The sequence below is a fragment of the Tetranychus urticae genome, chromosome 1 (genome assembly GCF_039701765.1).
Source record: "Tetranychus urticae isolate SD_2017Ah chromosome 1, NJAU_TeUrti_SD_1.0, whole genome shotgun sequence".
Classification (NCBI taxonomy): Eukaryota; Metazoa; Arthropoda; class Arachnida; order Trombidiformes; family Tetranychidae; genus Tetranychus; species Tetranychus urticae.
In genome coordinates, this window is record NC_142958.1 from 7,639,968 (window position 1) to 7,659,977 (window position 20,010).

General features: G+C 32.5%; 5 protein-coding genes across 5 annotated transcripts; all 5 read left to right on the top strand.

The window, feature by feature from the left end:
• The first annotated feature begins 35 nt into the window (after positions 1-35).
• LOC107367139 (protein ECT2) lies at positions 36-4,109 on the top strand. The gene is made up of 8 exons (XM_025161903.2): positions 36-176; positions 366-548; positions 666-749; positions 914-1,021; positions 1,114-1,318; positions 1,424-2,517; positions 2,609-2,795; positions 2,919-4,109. The coding sequence occupies exons 1-8, from the start codon at positions 84-86 to the stop codon at positions 3,272-3,274; spliced, it is 2,310 nt and encodes a 769-aa protein (XP_025017671.1). The 5' UTR covers positions 36-83; the 3' UTR covers positions 3,275-4,109.
• A 2,466-nt stretch (positions 4,110-6,575) lies between these two features.
• LOC112539415 (putative choline kinase B3) lies at positions 6,576-7,817 on the top strand. The gene has a single exon (XM_025161910.2). It carries the CDS (start codon positions 6,576-6,578, stop codon positions 7,815-7,817), a length of 1,242 nt encoding a protein of 413 aa, XP_025017678.2.
• Positions 7,818-12,561: 4,744 nt separating this feature from the next.
• LOC107367138 (choline kinase A2-like) lies at positions 12,562-14,840 on the top strand. Its single transcript, XM_015934822.2, has one exon. It carries the CDS (start codon positions 12,853-12,855, stop codon positions 14,092-14,094), a length of 1,242 nt encoding a protein of 413 aa, XP_015790308.2. The 5' UTR covers positions 12,562-12,852; the 3' UTR covers positions 14,095-14,840.
• Positions 14,841-16,064: 1,224 nt separating this feature from the next.
• On the top strand, positions 16,065-16,975 carry LOC107367176 (uncharacterized). The gene is made up of 2 exons (XM_015934858.3): positions 16,065-16,318; positions 16,442-16,975. The coding sequence occupies exons 1-2, from the start codon at positions 16,142-16,144 to the stop codon at positions 16,670-16,672; spliced, it is 408 nt and encodes a 135-aa protein (XP_015790344.2). The 5' UTR covers positions 16,065-16,141; the 3' UTR covers positions 16,673-16,975.
• A 1,617-nt stretch (positions 16,976-18,592) lies between these two features.
• On the top strand, positions 18,593-19,828 carry LOC107367136 (choline kinase A2-like). The gene has a single exon (XM_015934820.2). It carries the CDS (start codon positions 18,593-18,595, stop codon positions 19,826-19,828), a length of 1,236 nt encoding a protein of 411 aa, XP_015790306.2.
• The last annotated feature ends 182 nt before the right edge of the window (positions 19,829-20,010 follow it).

Consider the following 20,010-nt stretch of genomic DNA (forward strand, 5'->3'; position numbering starts at 1 on the left):
ATTCAAAAAATTGAGGCGCGGAACGTTATTTTGGTCGACCTTGAATGTGTGTAATCTGCTTTGGCAATTGAATTTAGTTCTGAATGAATCATCCTGAATCATCTTCCATCATGAATGGCCAGTTTATTTTAGTGATTGGACCCGGTTTAAGTGACAATCTAGTGAAAGATTTAACGGTAAGTTATTTACACACAAAACTTACCCGGTTTACAACGGTTTTAAAAAGGTAGTGAAATAAGGTTATGCAAACCAAACGGAAAATATCTTATTTTAAAAAGATGACTATAATTATTTTTTTACTCTTAAATTGGTGACAATCTATTCTGTTCATTAATCTAATTTATTGTTTTCCTCGTTTACTCTAGGAGCGTGATATAGCTTTCAAACTAGCTACACATGATGAAGTTTTTGATGATAATCCCACTTGTCAACACCTTTATGTGGTTCATGATTTTGATGGCTCTTATTTTACCAAACTAAGGGAAGCTAAAAAGTTTATCTATGGAATCACTGCGCTTAAACAAACTCTCTTTGGCTCTGAAATCATGGTGAGTGTTTAAATTTCTATTAAAAATATTAAATATTAAATATTTAACTACATCCCAATGACTCAAACATCTTATCTTTTGGGTCTACTTATGATATCCTTTTTCTTTTTCCCCTAGACATTACCTAAACATCCTCTTCACAACTTTTCAATGTCTAAAGTTTGCATGGCAATGAGCAAAGTTACGGATCGTTATATTGCTGTAAGTTGTTTCTCCATTGTACTGTTACTTCTTGAGGCTGGAAACATTTCTTAATTGATCTTGAAAGTTATTTTACCTGTGAAATCTTACTTATTATCTATTTCACAGTTTTCAAGTGTTTTTGCTTATATTTTCAACATTTATTCTCCCTATTTACCTTTTAGAAACGTCATCTTGACTTGGTTCATTTCATGGGTGGATCTTGTCGTAAAATGATCGAAAGTAAAGTTAAATTCCTTGTTGCATACGGATCTGGAGGTGATAAGTATCGGGTAATGAATAGTTTATAGTTTCTTCCAAGTACAAAGATATCAACCATTCTAATCAAGATTTTTTATTTTCTATTTTAAATTAATTTCATCAGACTGCGAGCAATACTGATATACCCATCATGAGTCCTGCGTGGATAGATTATTGCTGGGAACAACGTTTTGTTGTCAATTTTGATGCTACTGATTTAGAAATAGTTGAAAAGTTCCGACTGAAACCTTTCGAATTTCTCTATCTAGCTTTTGTAAAATTTCCTGCAGATGAGTTGAAAAAAATGGAGGAGCTCACTGTTTGTAATGGTAAGCATATCTCTTTTCCATATTTATCTATGTTTTATTTATACTCGTGATTACTAATTATTAATTTTATCAAAAAAAAATTGTTAATCATCGTTCTTGTTTCAGGTGGTAGTTTTGTGCAACCAGAAGATCCAAGATGTACTCATATAGTTGTTTATGCCATATCTGGAGAGCAAGACCCGGATTTAGTTTTAGAACCAACCAATGAATTTGTGAAAGTTGTGTACGAAGAATGGTTTTGGACATCACTTCAGATACGACTGAGAGCTGAAGAATCTGCCACAGATCATGCTTATCCATGGACAGATAACCGATTGTCGTTGGCAGAAAGGACGTTTAGGATGTCACAAAGTGTTCTTAGTCCAAATCTTGACTACACCAGGGCTGATATCTCGGAAATGTCGGTATCAGATGCAGTGGCAACTCCAAAAGCTCATAAATCAAAGCGACGACTAATTTGTGAAGAATTAATAGAAACAGAGGAAAATTATATACAAATATTGGAAGCTCTTGTCAATGAGATTCAAAGAGAGATTGCCAACTCAAAACTACTCGATGAAGGCCAAGTTCGAATAATTTTCGGCAAATTACCAGAGATTTTGAAATCTCACCAGCAGATGTGTTGTGATTTAAAGTTAATTACTGCCAATTGGAGAGAAACAAATGCCATCGCAGCTATAAGCAAGGTTTTTATTGAATATGCACCGAAACTTTTAGAAAAATATCCATCATATGTGAATTCACTCGACTCCGGAAGGGAAATCATCGAAAAATCGCGTAAAGATGAACGTTTCTTTGCTCTTCTTAAAAAATGTGAAAGTAGACCAGAGTGTAAAAGAGCTAGTTTAACTGATTTGTTGTCACGTCCATTCCAAAGACTTTTCCACGTTCGCAATTTGCTTCAAAGACTTATGGATGATCTTAAAGAATCTTCACCCGACTCCGAACAGCTTTCCTTAGCTCTTGAAGAAATGGATAAAACTCTACAAGCCATCAATGAAAAGAAAAGAACCACTGAAAGTCATCTTGCACAGTTCGCCGAATTGAGTAAAATCAAAGATTTGCCTCTTGAATTGATTTCCGCTACAAATAGAATAAATGGACAAGTGAATGCTCGTAAATTACGACTCATCGATGGTAAATTAGTGCCTTGTTCCAGTATGCTTCTAACTTTATTCTTATTAAATGACGTTTTAGAGGTGAGAAATAGATATAATTTTATAAATATAAATAATTTATTCAATAATTCAACAATTTCTAACTCATTTTTTCCTTTACTCTGATTGACAGATATGTAAAAGAAGATCGGTTAAACGCTCTCCATCATTTTCACGATCATCGCTCGCTGGTAGATCAAGTGTACAGCGATCAGGTTCATATTCGGGATCAAGAGACGATCTTCGTAAACCATTCAGACACATTGGAAAGGTTGAATACAGTGCCATTAAAGCAATAGAAAGCTTTAAAACATGTCCAGGTAAAATCCAGTGACTCATCTATATTTTTGAAGAATGATGTTATTGAATTTTGTAAAAGATAACATTTACTCTTCTATTGCAACTAACAGTTAACTAATCATTCTTCTATTTTATTCAAATAGGTTATGAGAGTCTCTTCATATTAATATTACGACCTCAAGACAGTGTTGACAAAGAAGATTCAGGTGCATTCAGATATTTACCTTTTTGGGTCGAAGACGAAAACCAAGGTCAGACCAAAACTTGTGATAATTTCATAAATCTTCTTGCAAAGAGGCTTTATGAAAGTGGCCAAAGTTCAAGAGACACTGTACTAAAAAGAGGCAGCCCGCCAAGCGTGGACTTACGTTATTCTGAGAAATTTTTTTCTGCCTCATCCCGGTGTAAATCGAAAACAATGTCATTCCGATTTGCAAAGCGTTTCAAAATGGAATCCATGAAAGGCACAATCTCACCTCTTGTCACCAAACAATCTTAGCTGCTAAATATACTTAAACCACAAAATTGTCCACCTCTGAAGTTGTCCATTTACTTTTAACCGGGATAGTTTTTCGACTAATTAAATTTCATTCCAGTTTAATTAATCACAACGAACTTAATTTAATTTCTGTTCGTAATCAGAAAACTCCTGAGATTGATTTTTTCATCATAAATCGAGTATTTTTTTTGAATATTGGACAGAAATTGAGAGTAATGAAGCCAAGCTGTTCGTTGAATAGAGAGATTAAACCAAGAATGGTCAACTTCAGAGGTTTCAAGTGTACATGATATTACCTGGTTATTAAGGAACATAATCAACCTTAGTAATAAATGTAACACCAAATATCCCTTGCATGACCAAAATTATGTTACCTTTTTTTCGTATTTCCTTTCATCTTTGTCATTGAGTGTTTCTTTTTCTATCACAACTTTTTACAATATTTATATATTTACCATAGGCTCTTACAACCTTTATATATTTATTTTAACCTTAATACCCTTTATACTGAGCGAAATGAGGATTAACCATGACCTGTTAACATTGATGGATTTTTTTCACCAGAGCAAAAATTTAAATTCCCAGCCTTCAATTGATTGGTGATTCAATTTGCTCTTAATATCTTCTTTTTTTAGAAAAAAGAGAAAGAGAAAACTAATCATGTTTTCATCAATTGTTCATCATATCCCATCAAGCACTCTATGTCAATCAATTTAATCATTTTGCTACATCACATTGGTATTTTTGTCACCCTAATATTTTCCCGGACGATCTTTTTTTTTGTATTTTTTGTTTGTTGGTTATGAAGAAAAATGAATCATAATTTAGTCTACAATTTTGCCGGCTCCATTCAACTGATGGGAAAATCATTTAATCATTCAATGATGTGTTTATACACAATTATCAACTCAACATTGTCTTTGGATGAAGTCATTTACCATTGAACTGTGAAAGAAAAGTTCATTCAGATTTATTCTCAGTTATGATTACTATCAAAAAATAAGTGTGTCGAGATAATGTCACTGGATTAATGTCCTGATTACAACACCTGTAATGATTAGTTGCTCATGATAAGCAGTTATTTTTATAATATTGCAAGTAAAGTCTTTAGTCTTTATTTTTCAAAAATCAACAGTTTATCTAAAATTCATTTTAGGACACAAAAGGTCAATGACATATGACCCACCAATACTTTACAATAAACTCTTTCGGTTTCTCTTTGCATTGGCCTCCGCCTCGCTTCTGGTATCGCGATCACCAGCACTGTAATAACTCATGTTGACATCTTATCATTTTTAATTCTTTTCAAATCTCTTTCATCTCTACTGGTCACTTGACAGGTCAAACAACTTGTAAAGCTCTATGTTGCATATTTGTGTTTTGCTTTCACAAAGGTTTCAACTCTCAACCTACAATTAAGAATGCCGAGTAAAAATACAAAAAAAAAGATTTTTGATTGGAAACAAAATGCAGGTAAAGATTGAGGTAAACAAAATTTTAAAGAAAAGGCTTTTCAGCTTAAAATTTGATGGAAAAATGTAGAGTAAAAAAGGAACCGAAATTTATCTTAAAACCTAGTGAACAACAATTTCTCTTGTTGTTGTCCATCGGAAGTCGCCAGTCTGCTTCATTCATACAAAACTAACCCAAAGGCCATATTCAAGTTTAGGGTCAATGACACACCACAATGACCCATCAATGGAGGGCACTACGTTTGGTCAGTAACTCTCTCTTCTTTGACCTTCTTAAACCTTTTCCTTTTCCTTGACCTTTACTTTAAACCTTATCTCTAATGGTTACAACTGACCATCTTTCAAACATTTTACAAAGGAAAAGAATGTTCGTTAAATATTTTTCCTTTTTTCACCTTTTCTCTTCCTTTCCATTATTTTATTACTGTAATACTAAACATTCAGCTTCACAATTGGCTAAAGTATCGTTAATACCTTTTTGACACAATACCATCAACACAACACAAATTTTTCTTAATTACTAAAAATTTCTATTCTATTTCTTTCAACCTTCACATCTCAAGATGTTGAACAGTTTGCTGAACCTTTCGAGTGAAATATTTCAGATAAATTGCAAGGTGAGTCGAGATGCAAACGAACTCTATTCATCTTAAATACTTGAATAATTGAAACAAACAGCTTCTATTGATGATTAACATAACACAAGAAACAAGTCACTTTGTATTCATCGACATTATCTTTGATAACCAACTACAAGTGTCAATGTAACTATTCAAATGTGATACTTCAATGAACATTCAAGTTTATTCACCAGGATTCAGATTCGATTGAAACACACAGAATTGTATCTACAATTAAAAGCGAAAAAAACAAATCACTTAATAACTTAATTATCGTCATTAGATAAGCAAAAGTGTATATTAATTATCAATATATGTAAGTAGATATGTAAAGTTAATGACCTAGATTTAGTGGTAAATGAATGGCAAGATATTTTAAAATGAGTTTCACTTTCATTGAAACCCATTTTTGGTCAAATTTTGGGTTAAAATTGAAAATAATGATTTTAATAGGGAAATGGAAAGTAAATTGAATCAAGAAATGATTTCAATACAGATTGGAATAGAGCATTTCTCAATAGCATTCAGGTTAAAATGATAAGACTGATTAATCAGTGAAATCGTGTGATTTATATCTGTTTAGAGGTTGAATAGGATACAATTAAATCTGATTATTTTACTTTCTCTTTTCAGTATCAAGAAACATCTTCATCTTTTCCAGTTTCATCTTAATATTTCTATCGTCTTTATCCCCCTTTTGACATAAATTGTTACAAAAGATTGAAAGAGTTCTAGGTTATCAGATACATTGAAGGGCAAAGACCTGGAATTGCCATATAAAATAACAGAATCTCAGAATTGCTACACTTTTTTCTTCTTCTTTCCTTATCTTCTTCTCACTTTTGTGTCTCTCAATAATCAGGCAACCTTGGATAAATCTTCATACTTTGTGAACATATTACCTCCACCGATAATGATTATAATAATAATATGGATATAACAAGGTTTAATAAAAATTACAGAGAATTACAGAGAAAAGAATCAAGTAATTTTTTTATAATAATCGTTATCGAACCACTGAATAAATAAGAAAATGAAAACACAATTGTCAAGTATTGAAGGAGTTGACAGAAAAATTTGTATATAAGGATCAACCTACTAAAGGTGTGCGCATATTGGTATTTGTATTTGAAGAGTTGTAACCCTTTTCCACACTTTTTTTTCTAGTTTTTCTCATTCTTTTAACAGTTGCCTTACTTTCTCTTGACCATGTCTTTGAGTTTAAATTGTTTAACTGAAGATGACTTCAAGCTTAAAGCTAAATCTATTTGTCGCCAATTGTTACCCTCAAGTTCATGGAAGCGAGCCTCAGTTGACCAAATACGTTGCAGTCGAATTAAAACTGGACAATCGAATCGTCTTTACATTTGTGAGTTGATGTCTTATGATGGTGTGAATAATCGTCAACAGATTGAGTTTCATGATGATGGCCTTTTGTCACCAGTCACAACGACAACTACAAGCATCTCTAATCAATCTTCACTCATCACCGAATCAAAGAAAGGTCAAGTTCAAAATAAAGTTATCGTTCGTTTCTATGGAAGTGAATTCACTGGTGAAGGTAATAAGTACAGATCCATCTCGGATGAATTAGAGTGTCGTATTTTGGATCATTTATCGGCGAAAGGAAGGGCACCTAAAGTTTATGCTACCTTCGAAGGTGGTCGTATCGATGAGTTTCTGGAAAATGCAACACTCGCGACTGTTGATACACTTCGATCAACTCCTTATCTCCGTTCATTGGCAAATAAAATTGCTCAATTCCATGCACTTCAAATTGAACTTCCAGATGTTGATCATTACGAGGTGTTAAATTACTTCGAGACTCAATGTATACCAGAAGTAGATGGGCATTTAAACTCAAATCTTTCTCCTGGTGAACGTGAACTTATCACTGAGATTCGAAACTTTGTCAATTCAGATCAACTTAATTTTATTTTCGGTAAAATGGACAATCTTGATCAACGTAAAGTCTGTGGCCATTTCGACTTGAATCCAACCAATATATTAGTTTTGCCAAGTGAGACTCCAGAAGGTAGACCAACAATGGATACACTTTTGATTGACTTTGAAAATTGTCAGACTGGCTTCAGAGGACTTGATTTGGGTAAATTTTTTTCTGAACTCAGTGTTACAGAAAACAATTATATTGCTGCTCGAGCCAATGGAACCAGTTCAGCATCACAAATTACACCCGTTTCTGATGCAAAAATACGCGAATTCATTAGATATTATTTAACAGAATGGTCCACAATCTCAGATGATTTTGATTCATCTATTGACAATGAGATCAACCTTTTCCAGGAAATCAAATTCAATCTCATGCTTTCCTTGCTTGGGTTCATTTATTGGAACATTTCAAATCCAGATTTTTTGTCCAAGAAATTGTTCAATGTCACAGCCAGCCGAATAATCTTGTATAAACAATTTGCCAAAAGATGGTTTTCCTGATCCTTACCAAGCAATTCAACGCACCTAATTTGCTGAATTGTTTAGAAACATGTGTATTGATAGTCTAGCATCCAAAGATAATCTTATTTTCTGATTTTCCTTATTCTTGTATTTTATTCACAATTCTCTAGTTATTTTTGCATTTTTACAATGAATCCAAATGGTATTCATCAAATTAGTATTATGCATAATCGAGTTCATCAATACTTTTTCACTCTCTTTGAAGAAGTCAGTATTAAAATATGTAAATTGCATAAAATTGTAAATTAAGTCCAACTTTATCATGCCTTCATATGCTTGTAAATACATGAAAAATTGAAACGATAAAATAAAATATTTAATATATTTTCTGAATATTTGTTTTGCTATTACTACAATCATTACAATGTGGCCAACGAATTTTTTTATCACTAAATCAAATTGAAATCCAATGTCTAATTACTTACTTCAGAGTCAACTTGACAAGAAATTGTACACACACGCGTAATTTCAATGTTTACAATAGTAATGACAACATTGATTTTGCGGTCAATAAATCATCAATAATGAAAAAACTTCATTACTAAGGTAGTGCAACTAGAAATTGACACATAAATTGTTTTGCTAATTATTCAACAATCAGATTAGTTAGAGAATTATTTTTTTTTAATTTTCATTGATTAAGTCCTAATAATATACAATAACTAGCTTTTGTTGCTATGTTCATTCTATTTCATGAAAAAAATCAAAGAAAGCGATCTACGTCAAATTTTTCAAGTTTTGATATTTAACATTATTTTCTATGGGATTTTTTCCAACTAGCTGTTTGGTCTTCAATTTTTGCTTCATTTTGTTCTCTTGATAGTTCACTTAATGAAGACATAGTTGACCCATGTTTGACCGATTGACTTCAAATTTCATATTTAGCTTGTGTTAGGTTGCCGACTCGATACCTGAAAAAATGGTGCCTTTATGTCTAGACATTCTGTCTAAAATTTCATTTGAACTGTTAAATATGAATGTGTCAATTTTTGGTTGCACTACCTTATGCAAACGAAATGTTCGCAATTTTCTTTAATCATAATAAATTTATGTCGACTCTTCAAATTCAATTCAGATTCAAGCATCGAATTTTTTTCCTAGTTTTATAGACTTATTTAATGTACAATGTATAAGGCGGAATAGGAAATGCCGATTTTGTTATCAGAATAATCCCGATCAGTAAATCTCGTAAAAGTTGTTGGCCAATAACTGTTAATTGTGAAGGGAGATGGAGTCATCTGTAATTTTCAAATGCTTGTCTGTGGTACATTTAAGTTAACGAATATGGGTTTAATGACTCGTACTAAGTATCCCAAGTGGTATGATCGTATACTATTTTTTAGGTTTATATGGCAGAGGACCGAAAATTATTAGACATTAGACATTATTGCTTACTTCTCTAGTGCGCAGTTCGTGTTGTAGTAATTTTAGATGATATTCAATTGAATATCGGGTCAGATATCGCTTCTTTAAACAATTGATGATTCCTGCTGCTGATGATCCCGAACCTGATCCTGATGATGCTGAGTTAGGTGAGTTACTGGTTGATGTTGTTGTTGCTGTTTTTGTTGGTCCTGATGATGAATCTGAAGCTGATGCTGCTGATGCTGCTGCTGCTGAACTTGAAGCTGCTGATGATGATCCTGATCCAGTATTTGATCCAAAAGTTGAGATGTTGTGTTCGGAGGTGTAAAAGGAAATTTGATTAATGGAAAGTCATCTTGATCCAATTTAGGAGTTGAAAAATTATCCATGACAAAAATTATTTGTTTTGGTTTCCAAATTTGCATGCCATTTTGTTAGCCACCTATGAAATAATTCTTTTGTCATCCATGTATTACTATTCGAAGAATACTCAATTTCTGAGAGTAAATTGTTTCCATTTTGCTCACTAAAACGTTTAGGATTTGCAGATTTTTGATGAAAAATGGTTCCAACTTATTTCAAAGCAAATTGACACTAACAATAGTAAGTAATATTGTTATTCTGCCTTTGAGGAATCTCAAATTATGTCTCTTGATGCTGCAAATATGCATTACTTGGATAGCACTTACATAATAAGAATAGTACTTACATTACTTACTTTATAAGAAAATGATGTTTCATCGCGATTGTGAATTAGTTGTTTATCGGTTGCAATCAATTTCGGAACAACATTAATTCGATAATTTTCACAATTTTCATATCCACAGCATTTGATTCACCGCTCAATTTTCCATATTTATATCATAAAGCTTTTGAAATTTTCTATCATCCATTCGAACACTTAAAATCTTTGCTTGTCTCGTCCGCTGAATTACTTGCATATTGCCTAATTAAGCAAGTATTCACACGCATACCTTGACAAACTTTTCGACATAAACTCTGAAATTTTTTCATCAAAATCATCTTTGAAAAAATTGAGTTCTGTTGAAGAAAAAGGTCAAATTAGTAAAAAAAATAGACAAACATTTTTTGACATATTACCTTTTGAGTTTCCTCCCGCTTGTTAATTATCGGAAATACTGTTGTTCTATCAACTCTATACTTTTTTGACAGGTCTAAACGAGACATACCACTATCAAAATCACTAATTAACTTAAATTTTTCATCAAATAAATGTATCATCTTACTGTCTTCACTTCATCAGGTAAGTTGATTGCTTGAAGATATATTTTTACGTAATTATTAACTCATCATTGCCTTTGAATTAAGTTATTTACCAATGAACTCTGAAAGAAAAGTTCAATCACATTATTCTCAGTTATGATTACAATGAAAAAACAAAAGTGTGTCAGGATAATGTCACTGGATTAATGCCCTGACGCATTTACAACATATGCACCAGTAATTAGTGCTCAAGAAACAAATAATCAACTGATAAACATTTATTTTTAGTCTGTTTTTTGCTTCATGAAATGCGAAGACTTTCCATCAAATTATACAACATTTTCGGAGCGCAACTCTTAATGATCAGAAATTATGCTCCTTGTATAGTAATCAGCAATGTAAAGGACATGGTGGAAAAAGTTGATGCTGATCAAAATGGAAATATTTATTCAAATGTTAAGTAATGTCTAGTTCAGGTGTTGGATTCTCAATATCTTTTCAAACTTTTCTAACATAAATCATCATTTTTAACCCTTTCCAGTTATATTGTTACTGATCATGACCTTTTGACACAAATTTTTACAAAAGATTGAAAGGGTTCTAGGTGATCAGATGTGTTGAAGGGCAAAGACCTCAAGTTACAAAATAAAAATAACAGAATCTCAGGATTGCTAAACATTCATCTTCTTACTCTTTATTGCCTCTCAATAGTTAACCTTGAGATATTGAATAATAAAAAATTTTAATGTTTACTATTTACTGAAATACGCCAAAATATGAGGTTATTCAAGTTTATACAAAAACAAGTTTTACCATTGTATTACATGTGCTTTCAGGTAAATGCTTTATTTATGAAGTTAACTCTTTTCAACAATCTTGTGATGTTTACAAGGATATTTGTTGGTGAAGAGGATCGGAGTGAGTCTGCATCCAAACAGTTCTAAGAGCACAAAGTAACCTATTCATCTAAATAGCAGAAAAGATATCAACGAACATAAACTTAGTCCCCTGATTTAGTAGAATAGGGAATGAAAATGAAAATTAGTCCGAGAATTGTGATTGTAAGTGCTATCATTCTTGGCATGTTGCTGTTAAAAGCTATTTGACAAAATCAAGAAAACTGACGATGAATCGAAAAGGCCGCCAATAATTAGAGATAAAAACAGAAATTTCAACCTTCACCATCTCAAGATGTTGAACAGTTGCATGAACCTTTCGAGTGAAATATTTCAGATAAATGCAAGGTGATTCGAGATGCAAACGAACTCTATTCATCTTGAATACTTGAATAATTGAAACAAACAGCTTCTATTGATGATTAACATAACACAAGAAACAAGTCACTTTGTATTCATCGACATTATCTTTGATAACCAACTACAAGTGTCAATGTAACTATTCAAATGTGATACTTCAATGAACATTCAAGTTTATTCACCAGGATTCAGATTCGATTGAACACACAGAATTGTATCTACAATTAAAAGCGAAAAAAACAAATCACTTAATAACTTAATTATCGTCATTAGATAAGCAAAAGTGTATATTAATTATCAATATATGTAAGTAGATATGTAAAGTTAATGACCTAGATTTAGTGGTAAATGAATGGCAAGATATTTTAAAATGAGTTTCACTTTCATTGAAACCCATTTTTGGTCAAATTTTGGGTTAAAATTGAAAATAATGATTTTAATAGTGAAATGGAAAGTAAATTGAATCAAGAAATGATTTCAATTCAAATCGGAATAGAGTATTTCTCAATAGCATTCAGGTTAAAATGATAAGACTGATTAATCAGTGAAATCGTGTGATTTATATCTGTTTAGAGGTTGCATAGGATACAATAAAATCTGATTATTTTACTTTCTCTTTTCATCCAGTATCAAAAAACATCCTCATCTTTTCCAGTTCTTCTTCATCATCTTGATATTTCTCCTCCTTCTTAATCTCGTCCCTCCTTCCGACACAAAATTGTTACATTGGATCGAAAGAGTTTTAGGTTATCAGATGCTTCGAAGGGCAACTTGGAATAGGGCAAAGACCTGAAATTATAATTCGAATAACAGAATAACAAATTAATACACATTTTTCTTCTTACCTTATCTCCTTCTTCTTCTTCTTCTTACTCTTTGTGTTTCAATAATCAGGCAGCCTTGAGATAAATCATCTTCATACTTTGTGAACAAAATATTACCTCCACTGATAATAAGGTTTAATAAAAAAACGTCATCGAACCAGTGAATGAATCAAAAACACGGTTGTTAAGTATTAGAGAAGTTGGGGCAAAAATTTGTATAAAAAGGATCTACCTGTTGAAAGGTGTTTACATACCAACATTTGCATTCAAAGAGTTGTAACCCTTTTCCACACTTTTTGCTAGTTTTTCTCATTCTTTTAACAGTTGCCTTACTTTCTCTTGACCATGTCTTTGAGTTTAAATTGTTTAACTGAAGATGACTTCAAGCTTAAAGCTAAATCTATTTGTCGCCAATTGTTACCCTCAAGTTCATGGAAGCGAGCCTCAGCTGACCAAATACGTTGCAGTCGAATCAAGACTGGAAAATCGAATCGTCTCTACATTTGCGAGTTGATGTCTTATGATGGTGTGAATAATCGTCAACAGATTGAGTATCATGATGATGGCCTTTTGTCACCAGTCACAACGACAACTACAAGCATCTCTAATCAATCTTCACTCATCACCGAATCAAAGAAAAGTCAAGTTCAAAATAAAGTTATCGTTCGTTTCTATGGAAGTGAATTCACTGGTGAAGGTAATCAGTACAGATCCATCTCGGATGAATTAGAGTGTCGTATTTTGGACCATTTATCGTCCAAAGGAAGGGCACCTAAAGTTTACGCTACCTTCCAAGGCGGTCGTATCGATGAGTTTCTGGAAAACGCAACACTCGCGACTGTTGATACACTTCGATCAACTCCTTATCTCCGTTCATTGGCCATGCAAATCGCTCAATTCCATGCACTTCAAATTGAACTTCCAGAGGGTGATTATTACGAGATTATTAAGTACTTCGGGACTCAATGTATAACAAAAGTAGATGAGCATTTGAACTCAGATCTTTCTCCTGGAGAACGTGAACTAATCACTGAGATCCGAAACTTTGTCAATTCAGATCAACTTAATTTCATTTTTGGTAAAATGGATAATCTTGATCAACGTAAAGTCTGTGGCCATTTCGACTTGAATCCAACCAATATATTGGTTTTGCCAAGTGAGACTCCACAAGGTAGACCAACAATGGATACACTTTTGATTGACTTTGAAAATTGTCAGACTAGCTTCAGAGGACTTGATTTGGGTAAATTTTTCTCTGAACTCAGTTTCACAGAAAATAATTATATTGCTGCTCGAGCCAATGGAACCAGTTCTTCACCACAAATTTCACCCGTTTCTGATGCAAAAATACGCGAATTCATTAGATATTATTTAACAGAATGGTCTTCAATTTCAGATGATTTTGATCCATCTATCGACAATGAGAACAACCTTTTCAAAGAAATTAAATTCAATCTCATGCTTGCCCTGCTTGGGATCATTTATTGGAACGTTTCAAATCCAGATTTCTTGTCCAAGAAATTGTTCAATGTCACAGCCAGCCGAATAATCTTGTACCAACAATTTGCCAAAAGATGGTTTTCCTGATTCTTACCAAGCAATTTAATAACTTTCCTAAAACCGTATTTTTTATTTGCTTACAAGGGAAGGTTCCCAAACGCTACGACTAGAATTGAATGATTTATGTACTAATCGATAGAGCATGTTGACTTATGAAAAAGTGTCATTTACTTCGTTTCGCAAATTCCCCGTTCAAAAGTTACAGGGTGTCAAAGTATCAATTTTGCATAGGTTAAGCCTATTGAATGCAATGTCCTTCCATTAAGCCTATGGAAAAACAACTTTGACACCCTGTAACTTTTGAACGGGGAATTTGCGAAACGAAGTAAATGACACTTTTTCATAAGTCAACATGCTCTATCGATTAGTACATAAATCATTCAATTCTAGTCGTAGCGTTTGGGAACCTTCCCTTGTTAGAATCATGTTTATAGATAGTTTTAGATCCAAAGATCATCTTATTTTTCGGTGTTTTTGCCAGGCTAATGTTAATCAACCATTTTTTATTTGCTAAAACGATTTTCGAGTTATTTTGCCTTTGTATCAAATACATGAATTTGAATACTGAAATGGTGTTAGTTCAAATTATATTAGCATTAATCACAACCCAGTTCATCAACATTTTTGTTCCTACTTGAAGTCAGTATTAAAACAACGCAAACAGCATTTATTGTAAAATAAGCTCAACTCTATTATGAATCCTTATGCTGTATAAAATACAATAGATGTAATTTAGATGACTTGAAAAATTCAATAAAATATAATGTTCCAAACATAATATTACGGTCTCTTTTCATGCCTTCAACTCAGCTCATTAAACACCTAAACATTTGAATTCGTTGAAGTTATCTGAACAACAATGATTTGAAGATAATATTCAATGAAACAATTTCCAATAAGCATTGTTACTAGTAAATAGAGTCATTCAATGAGATTGAAGCATATAATTAAATTGAATGTCATCTTCTGTTTCTTCATAATGTGTAACTACAAAGATTGTGTTAATGAATAACAGCTTTAGTTATTGCCTATTATCACTCATTTATCCATCATGTTTTATTACAATGTATCAATTTTTTCATTATCTCTGAATCTGAATCTTTTACAATTACTGAAGTCATCATAATCCAATAATATATTTAGCCAGTTTGCTTCATTGTTACTTATGCTTACACATAAGTCATAACCAATACATGCTCTCCCTTGAGGACATCAAGGGTCTGCCAGTTATGGAGACCTGGGCATCAAGACCCAGATTAGGAAAGGTTTATACCAATGCTTATGAAAAGATACAGATGTAGCACAATAGGAATGTTATTTCATGTATTATGTACATTAAAATGTTTAAAAATAGAACAGAAATAAAAAATTGATTGAAGATATGAATTTCCAGTGATTTATTTTAACAAGAATTGAAATACACTGGAAGTCAAAAATACTATACACATTTTTTTCGGTTAACCAAAATAATTAAACTTCTTCTATGGCTATAATCGGTTTATAAATTAGATAAATATTTCAAATGAAATACATTGTATAAATCTCGGTTAGTGAATGGACAAGGTCTATTTAGTCATTCACTAATTACCCGGCTAAAAAAATTAGTTTAAAAGATTCAAAATGAAAATTACCAGAAAATTATCAGAACCAGAAAATATTTCAATCACAAAGCTTTGAAGCTAAACACAGAACTTGACAAAAGACCAGATTATGAACAGAAATTCCTTATTTTGTTTTAAATACGGATGGGGAGAAGTTCAACTAACATAATGATTTACAGGGCTTTTGAAGGTTATAAAAGTCACAAATTTAGTTAAGATAAATTGTTTTGAATTGACTGCAGCTGAATCAAAAAATTAACATAAAAATTTAGGGTTAGAGGTTGTTGATTACGCCGGCAGATGGAGCTCTTTTCTTTTGGAATGTATGACTCATTGGTAGTGTCGATAAGAAAGTTGCTTAATTTAAGTTGTTAATTTTTCACTTGTGTTTATTAATATTTTAGTGTGAAAATTATCTGAATAAGTGTCGAAAATATATCTTTGTCTATTTTTTTTAATTAACATCGAACAAAATGGAATACCAATATCAATATCAAGCTGGATTTGTGCCTCCTACAGTATCACCGTTTGTGGCAAATTACAATTATGATTCACAATTTGATAGTGATGATCTTTCGAGAGATGCCTTGCCAAGTTTTGAAATGAATCCACAAAATTATAACAACAATAATGGCTTAAATGAAGAGGTGGTAAGTAGACGTTTGTGAAGTTGAATTGAATTTTCTGATTCACCTGATTTTCATATGACATTTGCAATACTCTTATCTTTTCAAATCATCTCATAATTTACAATACTTTCTGTTTTTATTTAGGCTGGTGGTGATGAGGAAGAAAGAAAACGAATCCGAAGGGAAAGGAATAAACAAGCTGCTGCTAGATGTAGACAAAGACGTATTGAATATACGAATAGATTGGCTCAAGAAACTGAAGAAATGGCGCTTGGAAATATGCAACTCAGAAATACCCTTCATGAATTAATGCAGCTAAAAGCAGAGCTAGAAGAATCTCTACACTTAGTTACTAAAAATTGTGCATTTGTTTAACCGAGGATTCCAGTTCTTATTGACCGATTTTTACAACATTATAAACCCTCATTACCCTTGTGACTCATCTTTCAAACTATGGCTAACACAGTATTGACACATGATGCAACATATTTTCATTGCTCTTTTTTCTTTGTCTTGTATATAACGTTTGAAAGAAACGCTAAATGTTTCTCTTTATCAAATTTACTCTTTTTTAGAGATTTTGCTGATCAAAGATTTGTCTTTAAACCCAACTGGAATCTAAATTTTGCCTTTCTGACCAAAAGAGACTCTATTAAAATCAATTTTTCCAGTGATAAAGGCTTCTGTGTTTGTGTCTCTGTATCTAACGAAGAAATTTCAACAATCAAAGCAAAATTATGTGAAATAATACTCATCGAGTGAATAATAGAGCTGAATTCAAACGGAGAATAACTGACCCTTTATCTTTGATGGAGAAGCAATGGTCAATAGTAAACAAAAATGTCCCTAAAGAGTTTTTCTAGGTTTATCTCGAATCATTATTTTGATCTTCGATGCACCATTTTTGTCGACAGTCTTTGTCAGGTGCTTCAGTTGCTTTAACAAGAATTATCTGAGCTTCAGCAAATTTTGTCTTTTCCAAAGTTTTTGTCATTCGTCGATAAAATGACAATTAAATTAGAAGGAAAAGAAGATGTTTTAGGGATTCGAAGTCAAATTGAGATCATCTTCCCACCTTTTCTATAGCTTCAGAACGAGTAGATTCTGGTAAAAGGTCAATCTTATTGAGGACAACAATAAGCTGTTTGCGTTTGCAGACCTTTGGTGACATCATGAGATCAATAAGAGCACCACTTATGATTATTTTGATGAGTGAAGCATGGCCAGGACAATCAATCGAAAAATTCAGATTCAGATTTAGATTAGTTCAATGGCATAATTCAATGCAAAAGTAAAAAGAGCTAAAGTAAGACGATTATTTGTTTTAAAAGGAATAATTGAAAGAAAAGATTCGTGATTGTATTAAAGTATTTCATGACAAACATGATTAGATTTAGAAATTCAAAAAATCAGTAAAAATCAGTGAATCTGTAATAATATTTTCATTAATTTATGAATCCCATTAAACACTTCATATCAAATAAATGTATCAGTTTACTGTCTTCACTTCATCAGGTAAGCTGATTGCTTGAAGATATATTTTTACGTAATTATTAACTCATCATTGCCTTTGAATTAAGTTATTTACCAATGAACTCTGAAAGAAAAGTTCAATCACATTATTCTCAGTTATGATTACAATGAAAAAACAAAAGTGTGTCAGGATAATGCCTCTGGATTAATGTCCTGACGCATTTACAACATATGTAACAGTAATTAGTGCTCAAGAAACAAATAATCAACTGATAAACATTTATTTTTAACCATTATATTGGCTTTGAATCATGTCATAATAAGCAAAGTTTTTACTCGATAGTTATTGTAGATGCGAACGAACTCAATTCATCTTAAATATGATAATTTACTCTCGTCCCTCCTTCCAACACAAAATTGTTACATTGGATCGAAAGAGTTTTAGGTTATCAGATGCTTCGAAGGGCAACTTGGAATAGGGCAAAGACCTTAAATTATAATACTAATAGCAGAATAACAAATTAATACACATTTCTCTTCTTCTTCAGGCAGCCTTGAGATAAATAACCTTCCTACTTTGTGAACAAAATATTACCTCCACTGATAATAAGGTTTAATAAAAAATCGTCATCGAACCAGTGCATGAATGAAAAATAAAAACACGGTTGGGGAAGTTGGGGCAAAAATTTGTATAAAAAGGATCTACCTGATGAAAGGTGTTTACATACCAACATTTGCATTCAAAGAGTTTTAACCCTTTACCAGTTTTTATTTTTCTAGTTTTTCTCATTCTTTTAACAGTTGCCTTACTTTCTCTTGACCATGTCTTTGAGTTTAAATTGTTTAACTGAAGATGACTTCAAGCTTAAAGCTAAATCTATTTGTCGCCAATTGTTACCCTCAAGTTCATGGAAGCGAGCCTCGGCTGACCAAATACGATGCAGTCGAATCAAAACTGGACAATCGAATCGTCTTTACATTTGTGAGTTGATGTCTTATGATGGAGTGAATAATCGTCAACAGATTGAGTTTCATGATGATGACTTTTTGTCACCAGTCCCAACAACAACCATCTCTAATCAAACATCAGTCATCACCGAATTAAAGAAAAGTCAAGTTCCAAACAAAGTTATCGTTCGTTTCTATGGAAGTGAATTCACTGGTGAAGGTAATCAGTACAGATCCATCTCGGATGAATTAGAGTGTCGTATTTTGGACCATTTATCGTCCATAGGAAGGGCACCTAAAGTTTATGCTACCTTCGAAGGTGGTCGTATCGATGAGTTTCTGGAAAATGCAACACTCGCGACTGTTTATACACTTCGATCAACTCCTTATCTCCGTTCATTGGCCATGAAAATTGCTCAATTCCATGCACTTCAAATTGAACTTCCAGATGTTGATCATTACGAGGTGTTAAATTACTTCGAGACTCAATGTATACCAAAAATGGATGAGCATTTAAACTCAGATCTTTCTCCTGGTGAACGTGCGCTAATCACTCAGATTGCAAGATTTATCCATTCAGATCAACTTAATTTTATTTTCGGTATAATGGACAATCTATACCAACGTAAAGTCTGTTGCCATTTCGACTTGAATCCAACCAATATATTGGTTTTACCAAGTGAGACTCCACAAGGTAGACCGACAATGGATACACTTCTGATTGACTTTGAAAATTGTCAGACTGGCTTCAGAGGACTTGATTTGGGTAAATTTTTTGTTGAACTCAGTATTGCAGAAAACAATTATATTGCTGCCCGAACCAATGTAGCCAGTTCAGAATCACAAATTTCACCAGTTTCTGATGCAAAAATACGCGAATTCATTGGATATTATTTAACCGAATGGTCTTCAATCTCAGGTGATTTTGATCCATCTATTGACAATGAGAACAACCTTTTCGAGGAAATTAAATTCAATCTCATGTTTTCCTTGCTTGGCTTCATTTATTTGAACATTTTGAATCCAGATTTTTTGTCCAAGAAATTGTTCGATGTCACAGCCCACCGAATAATCTTGTATCATCAATTTGCCGAAAGATGGTTTTCCTGATTCTTACCAAGCAATTTAATAACTTTCCTAGAACCGTATTTTCTTAGTTGCTTAGAACCATGTTTAAAGATAGTTTTAGATCCAAACATTATCTTATTCTTTGGTTTTTTTCGCCATCCTAATGTTTATCAACCATGTATTCCATGTGCCTGCAATTTTCGAGTTATTTTTGCCTTTGCATC

Coding starts and splice junctions, on each gene's coding strand:
- LOC107367139 (XM_025161903.2), top strand. CDS start 84: ATGAATCATCCTGAATCATCTTCCATCATGAATGGCCAGTTTATTTTA. Junction 177..365: donor ATCTAGTGAAAGATTTAACG/GTAAGTTATTTA, acceptor CGTTTACTCTAG/GAGCGTGATATAGCTTTCAA. Junction 1,319..1,423: donor GGAGCTCACTGTTTGTAATG/GTAAGCATATCT, acceptor TTCTTGTTTCAG/GTGGTAGTTTTGTGCAACCA.
- LOC107367138 (XM_015934822.2), top strand. CDS start 12,853: ATGTCTTTGAGTTTAAATTGTTTAACTGAAGATGACTTCAAGCTTAAA.
- LOC112539415 (XM_025161910.2), top strand. CDS start 6,576: ATGTCTTTGAGTTTAAATTGTTTAACTGAAGATGACTTCAAGCTTAAA.
- LOC107367176 (XM_015934858.3), top strand. CDS start 16,142: ATGGAATACCAATATCAATATCAAGCTGGATTTGTGCCTCCTACAGTA. Junction 16,319..16,441: donor ATGGCTTAAATGAAGAGGTG/GTAAGTAGACGT, acceptor GTTTTTATTTAG/GCTGGTGGTGATGAGGAAGA.
- LOC107367136 (XM_015934820.2), top strand. CDS start 18,593: ATGTCTTTGAGTTTAAATTGTTTAACTGAAGATGACTTCAAGCTTAAA.